General features: G+C 51.4%; 1 protein-coding gene across 2 annotated transcripts; it reads right to left on the minus strand.

Annotated features, from left to right (window-relative positions):
* Positions 1-26: 26 nt before the first annotated feature.
* On the minus strand, positions 27-24,962 carry LOC105092946 (mal, T cell differentiation protein like). 2 transcript variants are annotated; one of them, XM_031441228.2, is made up of 5 exons: positions 24,768-24,962; positions 23,088-23,289; positions 5,619-5,786; positions 3,498-3,620; positions 27-1,485 (listed from the first exon to the last, which is right to left on the minus strand). In XM_031441228.2, the coding sequence occupies exons 2-5, from the start codon at positions 23,190-23,192 to the stop codon at positions 1,423-1,425; spliced, it is 459 nt and encodes a 152-aa protein (XP_031297088.1). In that variant the 5' UTR covers positions 23,193-23,289; positions 24,768-24,962; the 3' UTR covers positions 27-1,422. The 2 variants fall into 2 exon arrangements, with proteins under 2 accessions (XP_031297088.1, XP_031297089.1); XM_031441229.2 differs by lacking the exon at positions 24,768-24,962 and adding an exon at positions 23,583-23,930.
* Positions 24,963-25,875: the final 913 nt, after the last annotated feature.

Genomic DNA, 25,875 nt, shown 5'->3' on the forward strand with positions numbered 1-25,875 from the left:
ATGCTTTTTACTGTACAAATGACTTTTATTTGTATCTACTCAGTAAATATTTAACAGTGACCATCTCAGAGAGCTGCCGGCAATAAGGTGGGAGATAAATGGTGGCTTTTCAAGCTTTCAGGGTGATTAGAAAGTGAGGGGTCAAGAGGGTGAAGGCAGGCTTTCTCTTCAGTGACCTCCCTCCCGCCCCGCCCCACCCCCAGGAGCAGGAAAGCGTTGACACGAAACTGTAAGTCCCAGAATTGGCGAAGACAAGTTCCTTCCATGAAGCAACTAATTCCACTTCCCAGAGGCAACGGGCCCAGGCAGTCACGAGGCTGAGCCCGGGCTCACGTCAGGAGACCCTCTGACTCACGTCGGAGCCTGAGGGCAAGCGCTGGAACCCCAGCACAGTGGAGAATGGCCCGAAGTGCAGACGCCTTTGCGCTCCCAGGCCCCTGTGTGCCCGTGGTCCCAGGCCCCACCCAGCTGGACCACTCAGGGGGATGCTAGACCATGGGACGGGGTCCTTTCCAGCCTCCTGGATGTCCCGCGTGTGAGGGGAGCCCAGAGGAGAATCCTTGCACGTGGCGTCCTGCCCGTGTCCTTGATGGTCTGTTCTGAGGGGTAAGGTGGCTTCCAGTCCTTATGGGGTGGGGTCTTGGAGGCCTGACCCAGGCATCCTGCAGTCTGGCCGTTCTCTGAGCCACCTGGCTTCGGAGAAGAGGGTCCCACTCTTCCCTCCCCGACCCTCCTCCCTTCCCCCAGGCCTTACTGTATAACAATTTTGCAGAGTCAATCACTTATTTTCCCCACAAATCTACCTTCAAAGCTGATTTTAGGAAGATTTCCCTTGGCTCCCAAAGCAGAGGAGGAAAAGGAAGAGGAAGTGATTGGGGGTCGGGGACTGCAGGACGGGGCAGTGCGTTGGACCACAGCTGTGAAGCAGAGGCAGGACCAGGGGACAGAAACAAGGTCCTTGTGTCTTCAGATCCAAAAGCGCTGACAGCACCATTTTGATTTTAAGAAAGTAAGACTGAATGTTCCCATAAACCTGCTGTGGGGAACCTTGTTGCTGAGGCCAAATCCCCAAACAGGCGGGAGGCTGTTCTCACCGGTGAGGCCTTTGGCTGTTGGTTTTCTAGAAGAGCGAGGTTCATTGCCAGATAATTCCAAGAGACACTTTCCCAGGCACAACAAAACAACCACAAAGCCCCCTCACCCCTTGCTTTTTCATATTCATCATAATGAATTAAAATGTCCCAGCAGAGCTGCCAGAATGTGATTTCATCACTCAGTCTGAAAAGACGGTCTGTTAATCCATTAGGTCATTGCTGAGCTGCTGTTTATCGTCCAGATGGCGAATGTTGAAAACCACTTTTGGGAGCCGGCGCCCGGGGTTTTCAAAGAGCATTTCCCACGTGGGCTCGGCTCCCTGCTTCTTCAGTGGTAATAGATGCTGAAGGCGTGGAGGATGTAGAGCAGGGTGGTGATGAAGGCAAAGAACTGGAAGAGCCGGGAGGGTTACTGCTTTTGAGATGCCAGCGATCGCTGCCCACCCCGCCATCCCCAAAGGGCCCACAGCCTTGCAGCCTGGGAGGCCAGCGTTCTGACCCTGCCAGGTCTCCTGTCTGCCCATGTCCTGCCTAACCTGAGGGCAGCCACCACTGGCCAATTGACTCCATCCTCCTTGAAACGCTCTGTCCTGAGTGTCCGGAGGCCAGACTCCCGGTGTCCCACCCCAACTGTGCAGACGTGTGCTCCTCCACCTGGCCAGAAAGCAGGCCTGTCTCCATCCTGCCCTGGGTCCCCTCTCTCGCTGTCCTCTTGTCCTGGGCACTCTCCCCCCGCCCACCTTTAGCCGCTGTCTGTGCCCTGATGACAGTTTCACTCACTGGCCCTGAACTCGCCCTACGTGCCCATCTCTTGGCTCCGTGTGAATGCCTCAGAGGCCTGTGAGCTCTCAGTGGTCCAAACTGAACTTCTGAGATTTCCTCACAAGCTCAGTGGGTCCCTGGACCCTCGTCTCATCCAGCTACCCAAACCACAAACCTGTGGTCCCTCCATCACCCCACCTGCCACGTCCAGAGCCATCCCCAAAGTCGCCTGACAGTACTGCCCATCCACCTCTCTTGCCAGCCGACACTCCAGCCTCATTGAGCCCTGCTGTCCAGTCACATTCTGTTTCATTTATTCATTCACTTATTCATTCAACAAGTATCTTGTAAGCACCTGCTGTACTTCAAGAACAATGCTGGCTGTCATGGTGAACAAAAATGCAAAATTTCCGGCCCTCAGGGAGCTTGCATTTTAGTGGCAGAAGCAGAGAACAAGCAAGATAGACCAGTAGGGGAGCAGGTTACACGGGGCTAAGCACCCAGGAGAAAACACAGCAGGAAAGGGGCAGGGGAGGGGCAAGGCCTCACCGAGAAGGTGACTCCTGAGAAAAGATCAGAAAAAGGGGAGGGGTCTGGAGCCACGGCCGAGGTGGCAGTGTGTCTGTGGGTCCAGGGACAGCCAGGAGGTGGGTGTGGCTGGAGCAGCTGACCAGGGCTGGGGCCAGAGTGGTGCTGGGCCAGGAGGGAAAGGGGGCAGATGGGCTGCAAAGGCAGCTCGACGACCTCGCGGCCACCCTAGTGGGTCCCCGGGCCTGCCTGGCATCACTAGGGGACAGCACCCCACGCTGCGCCCCCGCCTCCTGCCCTCTGATCCCTGTGGGAGCCCCCAACAGACACAGGACTCGGCCTTTCTGGGCACAGCGACTGGTCGGGGTGGGCTGGGGCCCAGCTTAGGCCTTAGAGTCCTTCCTGGGAAGGATTAAGGAAGGTTAAGTGGCTCCAGAGCAGGAACTGCCTGGCTGTGAGCCACCTGCCACACGAGGGCGCCATCCCACAAAGAGAGGAAGGAGGCTGCCCTGCGGGGACTGGGCTGGCGGGGCCTGGGCCGGCAAGGCCCAGCTGGCCTCGAGTCTCTGGTCCCAGTGGACCTAAGGTCTGGAGGGGGGTCCTGCTCATCCCACAACTTGTCTGGACCACCTTGCCTCGGATTCCATCAGCCAATACGTTACCCCCGTGAACATCCATCATTGAAATAAAAGGACACAGGAATGGTCCAGCCATGCAGGGGAATTTGGGCTCCATTCTACCAGCAGTGGGAGCCATCAAAGGATTTTTCAATAAGAGAGGTGAATTTTGGAAAATTTACATTTTGGAAAAAACTACAAATTTTGTTTCCAATTTGCACTTTGGAAAATCAGTTAGTCTGAGGGCAGTGTATTGAGGTTAAATGGAGCAGTAAAAACAGAAGACGAGGGATGACACCTGACCTTGGGCTTGGTTACGCTACAATTGGGCACACCTGACATCACAAACACACACACACACACAGACACCCCCCTCCTCCCATCCCTCAAGGCTCCCTCAGCCCGAGGGCTCAGGGTCGTCTGTTCCCCACAAGACAGAATGAAGCCTCCTGCGTTTCCTCGGTTAGAGGCCGTCGTGTTTCCGTCCGGCACTCACCGAGGCTGCGGTGTTTATGTAGTAGTTTTTCAAGTCCGAGAACTCAGAGACGATGGTGGCGTGTGCCTGCAGGACGGCGGCACTCATGTACAGGATGCCAGTGGTCCCGTGGTACAGGCTGTCCTGGAAGGATGGAGCAGAGGCCACCGTCACTCGGGTACGGAAGCCGGTGAACACTTTCCCCTCTGACTGTGCAGCTGGGAAGAGGTGCCAAAGAGACAACCCCTGTTTCTCCTTTAGCAGTGTTTCTAGAGAAGTATCTATGTCGTGAACAATAGTGGGTAAATAAGTGGCAATAGTAATACCGACACGAGCCAGTATTTACTGAGTGTTTCTTCCCGGCCAAGCGCTAGGCTAAGCCTTTCCCGCATTTATCTCATTTAACCTTGTCAACTATGGTGAAGTAGGTGCTATTTATCGTGAGTGCCATTCTGAGGAAGTGGGAGTTCAAGTTAAGGTCAGTGAATAAAGGCTGAGCCAGGATTTGGATCCAGGCCACATGAACACCAAGCCTGTGCTCTTACCCATTAGTGTTATGAAGACCTACGAAGTGCTGGCACTGTCCTTATTATGTACACATGGCGTGTCATTTCATTCTCATAGCCAATCTCATAAGGCTGCCACTATTAATATCCCCAGTTTACAGATGAGAAAACTGGGGCTTAACTAACACAGGGAAGAGTTGGCCGAGTCAGGCTAATCTGACTCTAGATTCCAATTTTTGAACCTCCGTGCTGAACTCTCAGCAGTGTTCTTCAGCTCCACAAGAATGTCATAGTTATCAGTTCTGGAAGGACAGTCATAATGGTGAATCGGCATTTGCAGCCCCTAAAGAGACACTCAGTTCTGGGAAGCTCATCAGTGGAGGAAAGAAAGCATTAGAGAAAAAGTTGATGGGGTGAGGCTGTCACACTGAAAAGAGGGACCACCAGTCACCACGTGGGATGTGACTGGAAGCCATTTCTAAAGCGTTCTTGCCAGAAAGGTTTAACCCATCTTCAATTTAGCCTTTCGTGCTAACTTCTAATTTATAGAAACTTCAGGGACTAAAGAAATAAGTTAAATCACACTAGGAAGAAGCGAACAGACAAACCCACAAAATGTGGGACCTTTTACAGGACAGCTGACCGCCCAGTGTCTTCAGCAAGTCACTGGCAGGGAGAGCCAGTCTGAGTTAAATGTACCCAAGAAGCATCCGTTATCAAGTGCAAGTGGTCCTTGTAAGGACCCCGATTCAAACAAGCCAACTGCAAAAAAGACATTTCAGTTCTAATGGGGGAAACTGGAATGGGACCTGGGTCCTAGGTGATACCGAGGAATTACTGTTAATGTGATGTAAGCGTGGTAACGCAAGAAAGGCTGCGTGTGTTTTGGAGGTGTACTGAAGTGTGCAGGGTGGAATTACATGGTGTTTGGGGTTTACTTTAAAATCCTCCAGGAAAAAAAAAAAGAGGGCTAGACAAAGCAAGTTTGGAAAAATCTCGAAGATGCTGGGGTTATGGCTGCATGAGGGTCCTTAAGATAATCCTCCCTCCTTTTGTAAGTGTTTTGAATTGTTCAATGTAGAAACATTTTAAATGGTTAGCAAGATGATGTGATGACATGAAAAAAGTTTAATGATATAAAATTAATTGAAAGAATCTACATCCAAAATTATTGGTTCAGTGTGATGATCTATACATTTGGGATAAAATTTGCCAGGAACATGGAAGAAAGAACCCAGTGATTGTGATGGGACAAACCCAATGACTGAGAAGGCAGTGACACTTTTCCTACTAGCATTTCCTTCAGTGTTACTCCAATGATTTCACCATAAATTTCGAGGGAAATGCTTGAGGATGTACTTGATACAGGAGAAGACAGGGTGCGTATATTCCCAACAAGGAAGGCGATGGAGGGGACCGCAGTGAAAGATGGACTCTGGCAGAGGAAGGCTTTCGTTCCAACCTAGTTGTAAACGCATTCAATTAAAAAGTCGGGGTTCCATAGGGGCCCAGCCCAGGAAAGCTCTCTGGTTCTCCCTCCCCACCCAGGAGGCCCCATGACCAGGACGTTGGTCTGGGCGGAGCCCGAGGGTCTGGATGGAGCCCGAGGGTCTGGGCCACTCTCCCTGATTCTTACCAGGATTTTCCAGGACTCATATCTTTTGTAAAATCCGAACACGTAAGACAGCAGGAACATTAGGGAGATGAGAAACGAGGTGAGCGAGACGTACATCACCCATCCTTGCAGCAGGGGGCTTGCTACCTGGGTGGCGGCTACCAGGATCCAGACCCAGCACCCAAATATCTGCAAAAGAAAACCACAGAAGAAGGGGCTTTGTTGGCTGGCGCCGGGCACGTTTTCCTCTGCAGGCCATTCTCTCTCCTCTGGCTCCAGTTAAATGCTCTTCAGGTGGCGCTGGGTGGGAGTCAAGAGGGAAATGGGGAAGGAAGGCTGGCCCCTGGGTCAGAGTAAATTCTGTGAGGAAATTCAAGCGGTTAACACCGAGGTCGCCAATGGAAAGGCTTGGCTAAATTTGGCCTGTGGATGTGTCTTCTTGACCCAGTGTTGGCATATACAGTTTTTGAGATATTTCTGAATAAGTTACCTACATTTAAAACAGGGTATTTTACACAAAAACTCCAGATTTCAGACATTTCTTGAGAAAGCTGGCCACAGTCAACCCATTTCCCAAGCCAGAATAGGCTGAAACCAGTTGTGACTGTCTCTTTAAAAAGGACCTGGAGTTCTCAGTGGACCACATCTCCAACTTTCCCAGCCCCAGTGCCATTGTGTGCACATTCCTTGTAGCTCACTTTCACTGTGGAATAGTATCCGCCTTCTCCTGCCTCCCTTCACCCACTGACAGTGTCTGCCCGGCCCTGTGGACGTCTGGTTTGGGGCCCCCTGGTTATAGTATCTGACGCCCTGGGGTCAGTTCCCAGCTGGGCGATACACTTCCAATTTAATCACCTCTCAACTCTGGCCAGCCATTTCTTATCCCCTTGGTGGAGAAACTGAACCTTCTCCCTGTCCTCACTGGGCTCTGCGTTTGTTTGCTCTGGGGCTGGGCTTGCAGCCATGCTGGTGAGCCCAGAGGAGGAACCAAGTGTCCACCAGACAGCACGCTCAGGTTGACGCCTGGAGGGGGAGGGTTGATACGCACATGAGCACCAAGTTGTTTTGTTCTTGCCTCATCGCCTCTCCTTCCCAGGCCCTCTTAGGATGTCCTCGCCAGTCTCCTGGGTTCTCCCTCTCCTCACTCCTGTTACATTGGTGCTTTGAAGCACCGCATGGACTGGAGACCCCAAAACCCAGCTGCAGCGCCGTTCTCTCTGTGGCCTTCAGCCCCACATGCCCACCTGCCTGCTGGACGTCTCTACTTGGACGACCCTCTGCAGGGGCCAGCCCTGCACTTGCGTGACCACGAGAGCAAGTGCCTCATTCCGATTTGCACCGTTGGCATTCCACTTGCCCCGCCCCAGTCCTGGCCCTGCCCCGCAAGCTCTTTAAGTCTAACAGGTACAAAACCTGAACTCACTGCCCCTCCCCAATTCCTTCAGAACCCCCTTCATCAGCACCTCCTGAGAATGACCCTTCTGAAGAAGAGAGAGAGATGGGATTGGGCACGAGTGGACAGAGACCCCCAAAGACAATGACGTTCTATTTCTTCCACCTCATAGTAGGTACGTGGGAGTCTATCTCTTATTAAGCAATACAGTAATTCTGAAAAAGAAGGATTTGTGGGGCTATCTACAATTTCTGTCTGCTGAGATTTTGATTGTGTTAAATCTATAGATGGATTTGGGAAGAGTCGACATCTTTACTGTGGTGAGCCTTCCAATCCATAAACATGGTATGCCTCTCCAATGATTAAGATGGTCCTTGACTTCTTTTATGTTTTGTAGTTTTTAGCATACACACACTGAACACGTTTTCTTATAATTATGCCTAATCATTTTATCTTGGGGGAACTATTGTAAATAGTACTGCTTTTGTAAAAATTTCACTTCCCAATTGTTCGTGGCTAGGAGATACAAACATGATTTTTCCTGTATGTTGACATTGTATCCAGAAACGTAATAAACGCACATTACTTTAAGGAAGGTGTTTTTGTTTGTTTGTTTGTTTGTTTTGGTGGTTGTTTGCAGATTCCTCGAGATTTTCTATGTATCTCATTAGCTTTTAATTTTCATGATTACTAATGAGATTGAGCTTATTTTCACATATTTCATGTATTTCCTCTTCTGTGAATTTTTTTTAATTCATTACACATTTCTTACAGTTTGTCTTTTTTTGACTGATTCATAGGAATTCCTTCTATAAATTCGACCTCATTTACTGTTATAAATATTGCAGGATATTCTGCCAGCATATGTCTCACATTTTTTTCCTGTTTTATTTGTTTTATTTTTTAAAGTCTACATATAAGTGAAAGCATACAGCAGTTGTCTTTTTCTGTCTGACTTACTTCACTGAACACAGTACCCTCCAGGTTCATCCATGTGGTCACAAATGGCAAAATTGTATTCCTTTTTATGGAGGGGTAATAGTCCATATTATATATACATATATACATATGTATATATATATATAGATGCATATATATGTGTGTGTGTGTGTGTGTGTATATATACACACAGTGACACAGTATGTTGAGATGTGGGTATCTTTTCATTAATTTTGCTTCGTATTCATTTTATCTTCTACATCTGATAATGCCGTTGTCTTGGTCTTGGCAGCTTGATTCTGCAGTTTGTGGCCTCTGTTAACTTTCATTCCTGCTCACCTGTCCCCTCCTATGTTTACTGAATTTTGATCGTAAGCCCATGACTGCGGGTGCAGCTCAGCTCTGAATGGCGTGGTTAGGCTTCCTGGACTAAACGACCCCACTGGCTTCTGTCTAGCTCAGCTGAAAGTTACGCAGCTTTCTGGTCCTGCTTTTCTGGGACGAGCGGTTCTCATCTTACAAATAAACATAGATATGCCGCCCCGTCCCTTACGAGGCTCCCACAGCTGTTGTCCTAGAGAGGAAACGCATGCTTGGATGGATGGAGAGTTTCTGGGCTCGTATGAAGAGACGGGGAATGGGAGGAGCAGCCAGAACTGACCAGGGAGTCGACTACAAGGCAGAGCCTCCTGGGCTCTTACAGGGCTGGGCGGCACCTCCAGGAGCCTGACTGCCTCTTACAGCACTGGCTCTGGGAGCGCATCTTCCCCGATCTTAACACCCAATCGCCAGGTGAACTTTGGGGGTCCTAGGCTGGGCCTCTGGGCCTGGGACTGCCTGTGAGCGAGCCGGGCTGCCCTGTCCTGAGGAGGGAGTGTTGAGGGACCAGAGCCGCTGTCCTCTGCACCTGCTGATGCTGCAGGGAGGCGCCAGGGCTTGGCTTGTGGGCATCCGCCCAGCTTCTTCCCCACAGGCCACGGATGTGCACGGAGATGCCGGCCCACTGCCGGGACCCGAACCCTGCTGGCTGGTGGGGACGGCATTCGGGATTCAGTGACTGCAGCCGAACTTGTCGATTTTAGACCCACATTAGACCTCTGAGGGCGGAGACTGGTCAGTGCCATTCACCACTCATTCCTGGTGCCCAGCACAGGGCCCGGGACAAAGCAAGTGCGACGGGTGTCAAAGAACATTCTCTTTGCGTGAATCAGTGATAACCCCACCTCTCATTCCCTAGGTGCTTTACAGTTTATAAAATGCATTCACACAGACGGCCTCATTTCGACAGCTGCCACGTGATACCAGCCACCCCCTACTGCCCGTTCACCTGTGCCAGGCCCAGGGGTGGGCGAGCATGCCCCGGCCCCTCCGGGTCTCCAACTGCCAGCCCAGGGGCCCCCACCCCGCTCCCGCCCCCTGAGGCCGCCGGGCAGACACTGCCGTCTGCACACAACCTATGTGTCCGCACTTGAGTCCCATCACGGTCTGTGAGGTGGTGCCACCCTAGGTGGGTACTGAGGTCTGAGGTCACACAGGACATGGGGTGTCTCCTCACCACCAGATTCCCCACCCCGAGGGCAGGGGCCTCTGGGCATTTGGGAATCCACTTAAACTGCATGGGAATCTTCTGAAATGGCTATTTAGGATTGCATAACCGTCAGCAATGTTATGCCGCAGAATGTTATTTACTTTTTTCCCCACACCCTCTACTTTCCGAACAGTAGAAGGGACCAGAGCCAAAGACAAACTCCAGGTGAATTTAAACCCAGTGGCCTTTGTTATCTTGTTTCTATCTCAAGCAGTCTAGGTTGGACTCATTATGGGTAAAGCAAACTTTGAGTATTTGCCTTGACTTTTTTTTTTTACTTATATTTAGCTTTCCAAATTTTCTTGGCAGCATAATCTACTCTCTTACTTTTATCCTCCTTTTCTATTTCCCAAGAGCAAGAGATATTTTTAGATGTTTGGGGCTGGCCATCAACATGGAAGACTATTTTATTATAGGTAGAAGTTCCGAACGAGTGTATTTCAAGTCCAATCTGGCAGAGTCTGTTTCTTAAGGACACAGATCACTCCTCTATGCATTTTCTAAAGGCTGAACAGAAACCTGGAGGGCTCACTTAAGAGAGGACAGAGCTGAACAATAAGTTTATTTTTCACTCATTCTTCTCTAGAATGGAGGATAGTCTCTTACGTTTCGAGAGCTGGTTAAAGACACCTCATCACAGCGGATAGAAAACGCTTTCAAAGGCTCCTCGGTTCGGTCAGGATTCAGGAGGCGCCCACTGACCCAAAATGGGACAATCTGACCGTCCACTAAGTATAATAACTACTATGAATGGGAATAGACCAACTAAGTCAAAATCCATGAGTTGAAAATGATACTTTTAAAAAAAAGCCTGACTTTGGTGACTTCGGGAGGATGCATATTACCTTGGACGGCAACTGTTCACCACTATCCTGCCAAAAATCATTATTTTGAAAAGCGCTTAATAAAGGAAAAGAATTAACTCAAAAAACCTTGATGTAAGGGTAAGGAACTTCTAAAATACATGGATTCCTAAGTCGTCCCCTCAGAGTAGCACCCTGAGTCCTGCTACTCATGGAACCATCCAGGGACGCTGAGAAAGCCCCAAGGGCTGGGTCTTGCCCCAGAGATTCTGATGGGACTGGTGAGGGAGGCTGTGTTGTTAAAAGTTCCCCGATGACGCAATCGGGACTGCGAACCTGCAGAGCCCATCTCTCTGCTTCCAGGCTCCCTGCTCCAGTTCACGCGCAGGCAGCGGCGATGCTCCCAGGTTCAAACCCCAGCTCTGCCTGTTGGCCGGGTTATTGAACTCATCTCTGCCCCCATGTCCCTGTCCATAAAACAGAGGAGGTGGATGGCACAGGGTGAGTGTTGGGCAACCATTGTTGGCCATGTCATTAGCTATAAAGAGACGGGAAGGACTCTTCCCTGAGAAAGACCCAAAAGAGGGAATGTCCAAGGCCAGTCCTCCTGAGGGATGGGAAGTTCACCTCCGGGAGAGCTGGGAGACCAACCTGTGGGGTGAGATAACACTCAGGGGGTGCAGACCCTTCTGAGTTGATGATGACAGCTTTGGTCACCTAAAATAATGTGCCTATGAACATGTATGATACTGTCTACAGATCTGGAGTCTCAGACCCTCAAAGCCCACCTTTAGCCCCAGGTTGAAGTCCATTGCTGTCTCCAGCTTAAACAAGGGTGCCATCAACTGATCGACTATTTTGACAATATTTATCAAAACAGTAAATGCACATACTTTTCAATCCAGGAATTTCACTGTTTGGAATTTGTCCCATAAATAATGTACATGAACAAAATGATGAATGTACAAGGTTGTTTACTGTATCCTTGCTGGTGACAGAAAGATAAAGAAATATCCCCAGTGTTGATCCAGAGGGGACTAGTTAGAGCAATTATGTCTGCACAGTGGAACAGTGAGCAGCCTCCAACGAGAATGAAAAGCCCTGTTACCATAATGGAACAAACCCTAAGAGTTATACAAAGCACAGACCAGTGTGCCCAGTGTGCTGTGTAGAAAAGGAAGACTTATGTGGAAAAGGAAAGAACAGTGTGCTATGACTTATGTAGAAAAGGAAGGAACTGTATGTGTGCATATGTGCATTTATTTGTAGATGCACAGAATATTTCTGGAATGAGACTCAATAAATCAGCCAGTGCCCTGGCCTCCTGGGAGAAATGCTTGCCTCAGAGACGGGATCCTGAATATTCAAACTCATCCAGATCACCAACATATACAGTGAAACAGAAGGAAGAAAGACACTATGCTGGATGATGGAGACTCCCTTCAAAAGTCAAAGGCATTTGAATGGGATGGACAGGAAGAGATTGCCTTTCTTTTGGGGAGGATGGATCTGTCCACCTGGATAGAGCAGCTGGGAGCTGAGGGGCCTCTGCCAGGCTGGTGCAGGGGCCAGGCTGCCACAGGGCAGTGAACTTCACACACTGCGAGAGGTTCTGAAGACAGAGCTGCCCTAGTGGTGACACCATGGGAGGGGGAAGGAGTTGCCAAGAGAGACGCTCCTGGCCGGGCTGGGAGGTGTGGTCCATGTGGAGCAGATCAGGGGCAGAGAAACAGGGAGGAGATGCGGGCGAGACTCCAGGCGATACTGGCGGCAGGTTTTTCTGCATAGCTGCGTGGTATTTCAGCCTGGCAGGGCCACTTGCCAACACTGCCTGCTTTCTCTTACCACTTAATTTTCCTTCCCTGGTACTCTGGTGAATCCGCAGAGCTAGGTTCCTACGAGCCTGTGGTCACAACATGTCAACTGACCAACACATGACTTTGTTTTATGTGTGTTTCTGTTTAAAGACACTTTATTTAATATATAGTTGATTCATTAACATTGATCTCCCCACCAACAGCACTATAAGCTTATCTGACATGCATTTTCCACATAAGGCAAATCACAGCCTTCTCAAGCTTAGAACTTAGGACTTCTCAAGTTTAGCACTGCATCTGGGGCTAAACAGCAAAATCACCAAAAAAAAAAAAAAAAAAGCACAAAACTATGCAAGACTTGGCATTGAACAGACCTGGGAAAGGTCCCAGTGTGAGCTGAAACAAGAAGGCAGATATAGACCTCAGGTTGAACGTGTGTGTCTCAGATTTGTGACTCAAATTTTTTCCCACTCTGCACATGTCTTTGAATGACAGTGACAATGCAGCAAGTGTCGATTTTGGGAGTTAGAAATAAATTTTGTGTTCGTGTGTAACTGAAAAATTGTGCTCTACACTGGAATTTGACACAACATTGTAAAATGATTATAAATCAATAAAAAATTAAAAAAAAAAAAAAAGAAAAATTTTGGTGAGTGAGTGAATTTGCAAATACAGAATCCATGAGTAGTGAGGACCGACTGTACTTTCAATGCCACACCTTCCATCACATTGATAAAGCATCATTTACTCACTTAGACCCCAGGCACATGTGTTGGATGTTTCTAGCTTCTCCCTGTTACAGACGATGCTTCAGTAAATAACCTTGCAGAGACCAGTTGTCTTTTCAGCTCTTTCTGTGGAGTAAATTGCCCGCCTGGGCTTACTGATGAGTGGTGCAGGCAGGGATGGGATGTAGCCAGTGACTTTCCAACATCCATTAGGCTAATCGTATCCCTTGGCTGGGACACATATGTGACCATTCTGGCCAGAGAGATGCAGGCCTTCCGGGGACTCTGGGAAGGATTTCTTCCTGCCTAAGGAGACCCGGGGTGAGACAGTCCCCGCTCCTGCTCAGGCCACAGCTGTCTGGTATTGGGCCTGGGGCTATGATGTGGAAGAAGAGACAGAAGGAAAGAGCCTGGGCTGGAGGACACAGCTGGGCTGCAGAAGAATCACCCCGGGGGCAGAGCCCACCCAGCTCCGGGCTTCCCAGGACATGAGATCGTCTACTTCTGTTCCAGCCAGTCTAAGCCAGTGACAGCCCTGTCACAGCGCTGCTGAGGACCACCTGGGAGGTGAGTCTGCTCATGCTGCCGGCACCCCTTACCCCTGCTCCCTGTGATCCCCAGGCCAAACTCAGCCACCGCCCAGCGGGCCCAGCCTGCCTCTCCCCTCCCTGCCTGCAGCGCCCCTAGCACCAGGCCTTCCTAATGTGGGCTGAGACCTGTTAGCAGGTGCATTCCATTTAGTCACCACCAGCATTAAAAAGTTAAGCAGACCAGCAGCAGCATGGATGGATCTAGAGATTGTCACACTAAGTGAAGTAAGTCAGACAGACAGACAAATATCATATGGGATCACTTATATGTGGAATCTGAAAAAAAAAAGACACAAATGAACTTATTTACAGAACAGAAACAGATTCACGGACACAGAAAACAGACTTTTGGTGGTCGCGCTCTCTCTCGCCTTCTGAGATGGCCCGCACTCCATCTGTGGACTGTGTATCTAAATAAACATGCTTTCATTTTACAAACAAACAAACAAAAACTTACGGTTACCAAAGAGGGAAGGGGAGGGTTCAGTTAGGAGTTTGGGATTAGCAGATGCAAACTACTATATGTAAAATAGATAAACAAGGTCCTACTATTTAGCACTGGGAACTATATTCACGATCTTGTAATAACCTACAATGGAAAAGAATCTGAACAAGAATACACACACACACACACACACACACACACACACACACACACACACACATATATATAAAACGGAATCACTTTGCTGTATAGCTGAAACTAGCACAACACTGTAAATCGACTAGACTTCAATAAAAAGTTGTTTGTTTTGAAATAAAAGAAGTTAAGTAGACTAGAAGAGAAAATGCAGTGCGTTGCCCATAGGAAAGGGAATGAATGTTTCCTGAATCTTTTGTTTCAGTTACACACACACTCACACACACACACACACCAATTTGCCATGAAAATATATTTCGTCTGTGCATCACAGTCAGCGTGTGGAAGCCCCTGCTCTGACGCGCCTTCCTCCTCTAGCCCAGGGCCTTTGCCTGCACCATGTGCCCCACCCCCCACCCACCCCAGTTCCTTCCTTCACAGCAGGGTCCCAGTGGGTGGATGCTCCCCAGTGTCAGCCGTGGCAGCTGCAGCAGGAGGCGCATCCTGGGGCGTGTGTGGGAAGGATGAGTCCCCAGAGGAAGGGAGAGAGTCCTCACCTGGCTGCAGGCCTCCCTGTAGGGAGCGCAGGGACCCTGGTGCCCATGTGGGTGCTGTTTACAGCATCCATCCCTGCGACTGGGCCCCGGCAGCGCGTGAAGCTCTCTGGGCAGGCACGTCACCTCCTTTGACCAGGGGAGGAAACCGGTTCTGAGAGGCCAGGCGACTTCTCACAGTTACCCACGGGCGGTGGTAGGCCTGGGCTGGGATCCAGACCCGCAGACAACTAGCATTATACGGAGCTCTACGCTCCATAACTCAACCCAGGACACTTCCAAACACGGCGTCGCTAGGTCCTGACTCCCGGGGTGAGAATTTTCTCTCTGTGGCTTTAAGGCTAGTAGGAAATTACCAGCCCAGTCCCCTTGGCCTCCTGTGAGGGCCCCTGTCTTATCCGGTCCCCTCCTGGAACAATGGTGCTGGCCAGAGCTCCGTCCACGACCGCCCCCGGCAGAGCAAGTCCTGTAAGGCGCCCTGGTACCCACGCAGGCTCGCAGGCCTGGGCTGGCCGCGCGCCAGGGAAACCAGCGCCTACCCCGGGGTGTGTGCCCGGGAGGGGCAGGATGCCGCCCGGGAGGGGCCGGTGAGTCAGCCGCCAGGCCTCCTCTGCCTCCCTCCCCTCCCTCCAGGGGCTTCCTCCCCCAGGACCGCACCCACCCATTCAGACCGCCCCCTCCACTCCAGCGTTTCATTGAGCGAACAGTCCAGATTTACAATGTCACATAAAATAGGATAATAAAAACATCCTTACTCCCCCAAAGTCTAAAGGGCTTTTCCTTCGTCTCTTTTAAAAATTAAAAAAAAAAAAAATCTAACTAAGCATTTGTGGATTTTTTTTAAAACTTGAGCACCTTAGAAAAGTTAGACAGTTCAGTAAAGCAGCAGGATAAATGCACACTGCTCCCTCTGTGGCCTCGTGGGCAGGCTTTCCCACCCCTTGGTCTCTCCTCCTTTGGTTCCCTCTACGTTTTTTAACCTCATGTCCCTTCATACGTCCCCAGGAAGTTCCCAGAAGAGCTCGGCATCAGCTCCGGGTAGGTCCCCACCTCCTCCTTCCCTGAGGAACCGCAGACATTTTTGTGACCAGTGGTCATGTTTCTGCCCTTCGTCAGGCACCGAGGACCCAAGGATGTCACCATTCACTCTAGTCCTAGTTGGCTTGGGCTCAGCTCACCCCTCCTCTGCTTATCTAAAACCAGAACTCGAGGGCACGGACCAGAACAATGTCACCTCCTCCAGGAAGCCATTCCTGACTACTCCTCCCCAGTCCTTGAGCTCCTAGATGGACGCAAGACTTTGCCCTGTGCTCTGCGTGTCCCTAGTGTCGGGCAGGGAGCGTAGTGCCAAGCAGGTGCTCAGCACAGGCTGTTGACCGACTCGAGAAAAGGGGCAGGAGGCAGCTCGCTGGACCCTCCACTCCTAGCTGCTCAGTCTCGGCTTCCTGGGCCCGATTCCCACACAGGTGGCTCCACCTGACTCCTTCTGGGTCTGCCACTGGCTCGGCCGTGGACTAGCATTTCTGCCAGGAGCTGGGACCAAATGTGGACAAACACCCATTATCTGCTTCATCCCTACCCTTTTCCTGCTCCATCACCTCCTGGGTCCCAGAAATTCTCCAGATGGGGAGAATCTCTGCTAGGAGAGCAGCTGGGACTCCTGGAAGGCCTTCCCCAGCCCTCACCCTCCTCCCCAGGCACACAGGAAGAACCAGGCAAGAACGTGCTGTCAGAGAGAAGATGTTCAAATAAACACACCACCCCTCCCACTCCCAGCCAGCAACACATGGGCAGAGAGAGGGGCCAGATAGATGGGGTGGAGGGCTGTGAGCAGCGCAGGGGCAGCAAAGCAAAGCTCAGAGAACCCTCCGAGGGAAGGAGCTGAGACGACTTTCTTTGAAATAGGTCGGAAAACTCTAGAGCCCCAAACCCGTGCTATCTGGCCAGCTTGACTGGGAGCTCACTGGGGCCCCGCTCTGGGGCCTACCTGGTACCTTCTAGGTCCAGGTAGGGGCAGGAGGGTGGGGAGCTGTGCCCTAAGAAACATGGGGCAGGGGTTCAGGATGGCTCTACTGCAACAGGGCTGGCCCTGTGGGGACCCCCGAGCCACCATCCATTCTGGCTGAGATGGGGAAGATCTGCCCAGGTGGTGACAGCTGAGGGACAGGCTGGCTGGCAGGCAGGGGAGGCAGCAGGGAGGGGCTGGTGCGAGAGGAGGGGGGTCAAGGACAGGGAACTGGGGTGGGGCTCCTCCACCTGCCCTGCTCCTGGCACTTGCCAATCTGGACAACGCTCCAGAGACCTCTCCTGCGTCCCGCAGGTCTGCCTCGCCCTGGGGAAAGTTCTCCGGGCGAGAGCGCCCTGGCAGGGCGCTGGCCGCAGGTGGGGCCTTCTTATCAGGGAGACTTCTTCTCTGGGGCTCCCGGGGTCCAGTGGGACCGAGTGTGCCGGGCCCCTCCCTGCCACCCTCTGCCAGAGGCCCTGGTTATTTCACCCCAGAGCAGCTGTTGGCTCCAACCCCAAGGTCCCTGTGCCCCTCCTCTGGGGTGGCCACGGCCTCACAGCGCCCCCTCCTCCAAGGCCCAAGCGCCCGCTGGGCAGGCCCTCCTCGGGGGGTCTGCGCCCCGGCCCGCTCTCTCCTGACTCGTACTTGTCACGGTCTGGCTGCTTCGGCGCCTCCTTTCTGCTCTTTCGGCCTTTTGACGCTGCGTGAACACTTCGCTAGGCTGAATCCCGTCTGTGGGCAGGACCTCCTGTGTTTTCCAGTCCCTCCTGCACTCTGACCGGCACCGTTTATTTGCCTCCTTGGCTGGTCTCCATCTGCCCCATTAGGCATCAAACTGCACAAGACACGGATCGTGTCTGTCTCCTTCCTCTTCAGTGTTTATTGAGCACCTGTCTCCTCCTTGGCACCGGGTGGGTGCTCAATATTTGTTGAGTGAACACGTGGGGTTTAAGTGGGGGGGAAATCTTCCACTTTGCTTACAGCCTGGTTTTACTTATTCGTGAACCTGGGTGTCCTTGTCTGAACAAGCACATGGCTAACCCCTTCATCCAAACCCTGTAAGAACGACCAGTGCTCGGCCTGAGCAAGCTCATCCTGACATCTTCTCCAGCTCCAGGAGCCTTCGGCGAGTGCGGCTGTGCACCCCTGCTTTTTACCCTGTTTCTTATCTTGGGGTGCCCTTCACTTATCCACGCATCACTCCTTTAAGACAGGGTCCATGTCTCACCTTGTCCCTTTAATTATTACCTTCTTATTCCTGGATCGCCGTGAGGCTAGAGCCATAGCAGCATCTCAGTCAATATTTGTTGGTTTACAGTTGGGATTTGCTCACAAGAGACCCACGTTTTCTAGTAAGAGGTCCGGATGACCACCAACTACAAAATAGTGTGGGCTCACGTTTCTAAAGCAGTCATCTGTTGATGCTTCTGGTGAAAGTCCTTATGGAAACCCCAGAGCTGTCTTAGGAGAACTTTACAGCTGCTTTCTCCATTGCTGAGGCTCAGAGTGGTTAAGTAACCTGCGCAGGGTGTCACAGTGATTAAGTAGCAAAGCCAGGCTTACCCCATCCTGACTCTATTTACTGAATCTGAATGCAGCGAGGGCTCCCAGGGTAAGAGCTGAGCCTGTCTGGGAAGCCAAGTAAGAGGCTGTCCTCCGACTCCTTTCCGCATTGCCCCTCCCATTTTTCTCAGGGGCCTTGCCCTTCCCCAGCCCCACACTTCAACTTCCCTTCCCTCCGCCCTCTTCTCCCTGGGCATCATTACACTGGGGTCAGTGCTGCCCTGGGCACGGAGGCTGTTGGCCCCTTGTCCAGCAGGGTCTGCGGGCGAGGCCACATCATGGGGAAGTGTGGAGGGACAGAAGCCACAAAGAGGAAGTAAAACGGGGGCAAATGGAGTTTACTTTTGCTGCTTCCCGGAAGTATGGAGAACTGAAAAGGAAGCAGAGGAAAAAAAGGAAAGAATTTCCCTTTTGGAGACTCAACCTCTACGGAAGTGCTATGACAGTGGGGAGATATCCGCCCTCAGCCAGGCCCGAGACGAACCCAGCTCCCTCTCTTGGCCCCAGACGGTTGACAGACGGCTCTAGGGCTCAGTGAGCTTTCACATAAACAGAGCAGAAGAAGAAACTGGCTGACGTGAAGGAGAAACGGGGGACTTGGATAAGACATAAGGGTAAGCTTCCCCCCCGAAGGTTCTGGAAGGAGCCTCTGGGTGGGGGGGGTCAGAGTAATTCCTTCTGTGTAGGCGAGTTAGGAAGCTGAAAGCATCAAACACTAAGCAGAGTGTCCAAATCGTCTCACTTTTTAACTGGCTGACTCTAGAAACCTTAGCTGTTTGTAATTAGTCAAGTATCTAATTAATAACTTAACTAGTGAAAAGGTTGAAAGTTAAAGGACTTCCTTGGACTCTTATTCGCAAAGCTCTCCCTCAGTCACAGTCGCCTGGGTCAGCTCTGTGTCCACCTTTCATCTTGTAAAGACGCTGCGGGCGGGCCATCAGGCGGTCACGTGCCCCCCGCCCCCGTGCCTGCCACCTGCGTGCTGTTTGCTCTGAAGACGAGGCGGTGGGGCTGTGAGTCACCTGGTCCCCAGGCCCGCCCAGCGCTGGCACCAGCAGCTCCCACACTCACTGAATGAAAAAGGGAGGGAACAAACAACGTCTGTTCTCACTTTAAAGTGCACTGATTCAAAGGTTTCTCACACTTGGAGATTATGTTTGGAAGTTAATATTGTTTTCAAATGAGAAATCTGAATTCAACAGTTAACTGAACAAAATACGAACTTCAAAGTCTTATCCGTTGCTGATGGGAATGTAAAACAGTTCAGCCACTCTGGAAAACAGTTTGTCCATTTCTTAATAAAAACCAAGCATATGCTTATTGTACAAACCAGCCATCACACGTAGACACTACCCCAGTGAAGGGAAAATCACACCCACCCAAAAGCCTGTATGTGAATGCTCATAGCAGCTTGATTTTGAATAGCTAAAAACTGCAAATGACCAGCATGTTTCTCAATGGGTCAATGGTTAAACACACCAAGGTAAAGCCACACAGTGGAATACTATACAGCAGTGAAAAGGAGGCACTAGTTGCACACACATGACCGGGAGGGACCTCAAGGGAATTATGCCAAGTGGAAGATGCCAATCTCTAAAGACCACACACTGTATGGTTCCATTTATTTCTATAACTTTCTTGAAATTTCAAACTTATAGAGATGGAATTAGTGTTTTCCAGGGGGGAAGGAGGACAAGGTGGAGGTGACTGTAAAACGGAAGCAGGTGGGAGATCTCCGAGGTGATGGGTCGGTTCTGTGTCTCGATGGTGGTGGTTGCATGAATCTGCACACGTGAGAAAATGGCACAGAGGTGCAGGCAGAGCACCTCGGTTACCCCGTGTCGATATCGCACTAGACAGCTGTGAGGGGTGAGACGACTGGGGGAAGCTACGGGAGGGGATGGGAGACCTCTCTGAACTGTCTTTGCAACTGCCTCTGAACCTACAATTATGACAAAATTAAAGTTTTAAAATGTGCATTTTAGTGTTAAAGACTCTAAAATAAAGCAACTTGGGCGAAGATCTATAAAAGCAGGCGGCAGGGAGCAGAGCTGGCGGGAACACGCAGACACCCGGAGCCTGTGCCGTCCTAGTCCGTCATTGTCACTGAAGTGAAAGAGCTGGAGGCTGCCGCTCAGCCACAGGGGCGGCGTGAGGCCTCAGTGGAGCCCTCGTTTAATTCTGCTCTCCTTGTATTTCTGGCCCTTCGTTCCTGTGGGGAGGCCCTCGCTCAGTGCAGGGCCTGCTCACCAGACTTCGCAGTGGGAAACAGTGGCTGGATGGAGGTGTCCCCGCAGTCACCACTGATGTCCACCCTGGGCCGCCCCTTCATGAACGGCGCCTGAATCCAGGTTACGAGTTTCGCTTTCTCTGCTCCCTTTCGCTGGCCTGAGCATCCAGTTTTATTATCCACTGTCTGGACTTATGGCCTTAGAAGAGCCTACATCTGTCCGTGATGCTTAGGCCCCCAGACTGAGACGCTGCCAGGACCCCAAGGCCTGGGGCTCTGTGGTCAGCCCTGTGGGTGGCGGCAGGCCGCACACCCAGTGGCCAGGGGCAGAGGGGGCTTCTGCTAGGCTGATTCTGCACTCTCCTCTCCAGCCAGCCGGTCTCCTGCTCAAGTGGGGTTGGAATTAGCCACCAACTTGACATTCTCCCCTCCTCTCCTGCTGACCTCCCCATCCGCACCCCAGATATGACGCACACTCAGTTCTATACTCCATGCTGGGAATGCTCATATGAGGAAAAAGCAGGTGCAGAACAGCATGTACAGAATAACCCCATTAAATATACACACATGTGTACATGTATGAATATATGCACATGTGTGGATTATAATTATTTCTGTATTTTCTAAGTGTTCAACATTGAATAAAGATGATTTGCTAATTGAAAAAACAGTTCTTTTGAGGAAACATCAGACAAGGCCGAATGGAGGGACATTGTGTAAAATAACTGATCAGTATTGTTCGAAAGGGTCAAGACACAGATGGAGGAATTGGTCCAGATTAAAGGAGATGAAGGAGGTACAGCAACTGAATGCGATGCGGAATCCTGGCCTGGGTCAAGGCCCAGGAGAAGGACGTTAGTGGGAAACTCAGCGCAGTCTGAATAAGGTTCAGTAGAACAGTGGATGGTATAGCATCAATGTTGATTCCCTGATTTTGATGGTTGTGCAATGTAAGATGTGGACCTTAGGGAAGCTGAGTCAACAGTACATGGGAACTCTCTGTACTATTATTACTAGCGTTGTTATAAATCTAAAATTATTTCAGAGGAAAAGTAAATGAATGAAACTGAACCAGTGACAGTATCCCCTCCTCTAAGATACTTAAGACCCCAGAGCCCAGCGTAACCACACACTTTTCTCCCCTGGGGCTTTCATTTGCAGGCGCCCAGCACCGTGGGGTTGGGCGTAGGAGATGGCCCCGCTGGTCCGATTCCAGAAGCCCCCTCCCTCCAGCGTCCTTCCTGTTGGTCGCTCCTGGATTCCAGGGCTTTCCCTGTCTTGCGCATCCCCATCAGCCTGTCCCTTGAGGTCCAATTGCAAAGTCCCCTCCTCAGTGATGGACCTGGACCCCTCCCCAGTGATGGACCTGGACCCCTCCCCGATGGGACGAGGTTGGATGGCCTCTGTTGGTACCACAGCCCAGGACGGCCGCCGTCTGGGGAAGCACAGTCTGACTGCAGAGAGGACATGCTCGAGAGCCCCTCTCCAGCAGACGGGGAACCTGGGAGGGCAGTGGCCCTGCCACCTGTGGCTGGTGTGACTGACACACAGTGTGTGCTCCACAGAAAGCAGAAAAGTCAGCCCCGAACCTAGAGATGCTTGTAGTTGCTCCAAGGCGAGGGCACGCCCAGTTCCAGCACAGAGAACTTGCAGGAGCGCTGAGATGCTGTCAGTCTGGCAGGACCACCTCATCTGTGTCCCCCGTGGTGGGGGACCTGGCAGAAACCTGATTCTTGAGTGGGGTTTCAGCTGGAGTCACCCAAATGCAGGGCCCAGCCTTCCTGGCCTCCCTTTCTCATTGCCATCCATGGGCGCCCATGGGTTTGCCGAAAGGTCACTCAGTCCGGCCTGGCCTTCCAGGCGGACGACAGAGTGAAAGTTGGAACCACTTTCTTCCTTTTCCTCCCCGCCTGGGAGCAGTGCTGCCAAACTCAGAGCTGGTAAGGGAACATCATCCACAAGCTAGATATTTCAGAAGGTGTTCAAAATCCAGCATGAACTCCTCTACCCTAAATCGTTCACCGGACTGCGGTGTCCCTGTCAGGGCAAAGGACATGGGAACAGCCGGCCCAGAGCCGACTCTGGTCCTGTCGGACACTGAGGACCCGGCAGAGGCTGGGGCCCCAATTCAGCCACGGGGACCCGGAGGTGAACTCAGGGACAGGTTCTCAGCGCAACCAGGGCGTCTCACGCGACTGCTTCACGGCAGGTGTCATCGTAAGCTGCCTCCCATGGGGCGTCCACACAGGCCAGAGTTCAAAGCCAGCAGACAGGACCATTAAGAAAACCCTGGAAGAGCTGCTCTCGGAAGGAAAGACCGAGCACCCCTGTTCTGAACTTAAGAAAAGCACCAACGACTAGTAGCTGCAGGAAAGAAGCCACATGCAGAAGTCCATTTCCAACATCTCCCTGAGAAGCCGGGACATTTTAGCGGTTCCCCCATCTTCCAATCCAAACCAGGGGACCTGCCTGGAAGCTCCAGTGGGTTTCATTTTGGAAAGAGGAGACCCACTGGCACTGCTGAAGCCCAGGGACGCTCAGGGAGGGATTAGGGGACACGCGGCCCTGAGTCCGTGGGGGAGATGGGAGGCCACGGCAGCCCTGGCCCAGGTGCCCCTTCCCCAGGGAGCTGCTTCCAGCGCCAGGCTGGCTTCCCCCGGCTCCCCGCTTCCCGTGGGGGCCCCCCGTGGCCGCACTCACCAGCTCCGGCAGGAAGAAGGTGTAGGGAATGGTGAGGAACAGCGAGACCCCCAGGGGCACGTCAGGCGGGGCGTAGCTGGTGGCGGGCGGGTCCCGGGAGGCCATGCTCTCACCCTCTGCCTGGCGCCCTGGCTCCGTCCGCAGCCCGTGCCCGCAGCCCTTCAAATATCACCTCCTGCTTGACACACCCATCAGACGTCGCCTGGAAGGAAAAAAAAAAAAGAGTTCCAGCCAAGCAGGTCCTTCCACTGGCTCCAGCCAAGAGAATCCTCAGTGAAATGCGGTTTGTGCTCCAGACGGGCCTTCCTGGGCTGGGGCAGAGCTGCTAAGGAAGCCGGGCAGGAGTCTTTTCCTAGACTTTCCTCCCAAGGAAGTTTGAGTCCTGGGCATATCACTCCGGGGGGGCCAGCCACAGCCACCCCCACCCCCCCAGCCTGTGCCCAGAGTACAGGCTAAGCCACTTGCCATGACATGGACCTTTTATTAAGGACCTACTGTGAGCCAAGAAATCTGCAGACAACTCTGCTGCTCCCTGCAGCCCAGCACGTGGCTGTTCCACCCCTTTTCCAGACGAGGAGACCGAGAATCTGCCAGGTCAAGTCAAGGTTGCTGAGATGGTCACGGACAGTCCTGCTTCTCGGCTCCCGCCTTCTCCACCCCTGGGGGCCTCAAACCAGGGGGAGGGGAGCAGCCCCCACTTCCAGCTCCCATCCTGTCCTGGAGGCGTGGTGCTTCCTGCTTTCTCTGCACCCTCATTACCATCCTCCTCTCCTCTTTTCCTCATGCAGCAGATGGAGGAGGCTTCCCTCTGTGGGATGAACCCCCCCCAGTGGGTGCCCAAGAAGGTCTGGGCAGCTGGGTGCCGCTTCCAGCCCAAGCCCTCCTCCACTTCCGGCCTCGGCCCCCCGGCCAGTGCCGCCGGGAGCCAGGCTTGAGGCCAGGAGGTTCCTTCCTGCCTCCCGCCGGCCTGCTGGCCGAGCCCTGGAGCTGTGACCCAGCGGCTAAGCAGCTCCTTTCCCTCTAAAGAAAGGGCTTGGGGATGAGAGACCTTTTCCTGTCTGCCTTAGGATGGGCCACCCTGCAGAAAGGCCTGTGCCCTAGAGTCTGCTGGGGATGCTCAGGGTGACCCTCGCAGGCCAGTCGGGACGCCCCTCCCTGGAGTGGATGGCTGTGAGGAGGACTGCCCTGCGTGCTGGGGTGATGAGGTGGCTACCGCAAGAGGCCAGTTCATGAGCAAGAGCGGTGTGTGCCAGGATCTGCCCTCCTGGGCGCAGGCCGGGGTGGCAGCCCACTGGGGCTCGGCCTGGTTGGGGGAGAGCCCGGGGGAGGGGAGTACAGGTCCCTTCACTCTCTTGCCTTTTTTTTTTTAAAATAATTTTATTTATTTATTTATTTTGGAGGGGAGAGGAAGGTAATTAGGATACTTACTTATTTATTTTTAAATAAATAAGTACTGGCAGTACTGGGAATTGAACCCAGCACCACGTGAAGCATCCACTCCACCACTTGAGCTATACCCACCCCCCTCTTGCTTTTCCAGTCGCAGTTGTCAAACACATCATAGAGGCATGAGCTGAAAACCCCGTCAGATCATGCTATGACTCTGGCTTCCCACCACCATACATACTTTAAAGAAATTAATAGAAAATAACCAATCATTATGTTTACCCAGATATTTACCATTTCTCTTGCTCTCCCTGCACTCCTTCTGTTCCACGCTTCCCTCTGGTATCATTTCCCTTCTGCCGGAAGAATTTCATTTAGCATTTCTTTCAGAGCAGGTCTGCTGGCAATAAATTCCCTTAGTTTCCCTTCCTCCGAGAATGTCTTTATTTCACCTTCATTCCTAAAGGGTGTTTTTGCAGAATACAGAATTCTTGGCTGATGGCTTTGTTTCTTCTTTCAGCACTTAAAAAAAAAAAAAACCAAACTGTTCTATTGTCTTCTGGCCTCTGGTTTCTGATGAGAAATCCACAGCAATTCAAATTGTTGTTCCCTGTATTGAATGCATTGTTTTTCTTTGGTTGCTTTAAAGACTTTTTCATCTTTAGTTTTATAGTTTGATTCTGACATGGCCAGGCTTTCCCTAGGCTTAGCTTTTTTGGTGTTCACTGAATCTGTAACTCTAAGACTTTCACCAAAACTTAAGATGTTTTCAGCCATTATTTATTCAAAAAACATTTTTTTTTTCTGCACTGCACTTTTTCACGGAGACTGATGACAAGAATGTTAGACCTTTTGGTATTGTTCCATGGGTTGGGTTTTTTTTTCAATCTATTTCCTTTCTGTTGTTCCGTTGGAGAATTGGTATTGATATATGTTGATTTATGTTAATCTATTGAACTATCATTAAGTTTACTGACTGTCTTTTGCACTCTGTTATTGAGTCCATCCAATTGGTTTTTTCATTTTGGTTATTATGTTTATTTCTAAAATTTCACCTTGGTTCTTTTTGTATCATCTGCTTCTCTGAGGAGACCGCCCATCCATTTCAAGGGGATTTGCCCTGACTTCTTGGAGTATGACTGGAACAGCTGCTTCAGTGTCTCAACTCCAGCAGCTGGGTCATCTGAGCTGTTGTCTCTTATTGCCTTTTCCTTTTGAGAGATGTTACGATCTTCTTGTGTCTTCAAATATCAAGTACTTGTGGGTTACATCCTGGACATTTTGAATGTTTCGCTAATGGGATTATAGATATTGTTTAAACCCCATGGAAAAATGTAGATTTGGGGGTTTGTTTTAACAGGCGATCAGCTCGGTTAGGTTTAGGCTACAGGTTCTTACCTAC

This window comes from Camelus dromedarius, chromosome 33, assembly GCF_036321535.1.
Source record: "Camelus dromedarius isolate mCamDro1 chromosome 33, mCamDro1.pat, whole genome shotgun sequence".
In the NCBI taxonomy this organism is placed as follows: Eukaryota; Metazoa; Chordata; class Mammalia; order Artiodactyla; family Camelidae; genus Camelus; species Camelus dromedarius.

What these genes read in the sequence shown, in the direction of transcription:
- LOC105092946 (XM_031441228.2), bottom strand. Translation starts at nt 23,192, where the DNA reads ATGGCCTCCCGGGACCCGCCCGCCACCAGCTACGCCCCGCCTGACGTG. An exon ending in CCTTCTTCCTGCCGGAGCTG is followed by an intron (nt 5,787 to 23,087) that starts GTGAGTGCGGCC and finishes TTTCTTTTGCAG; the next exon opens with ATATTTGGGTGCTGGGTCTG. An exon ending in ATGAGTCCTGGAAAATCCTG is followed by an intron (nt 3,621 to 5,618) that starts GTAAGAATCAGG and finishes CCATCCTTCCAG; the next exon opens with GACAGCCTGTACCACGGGAC.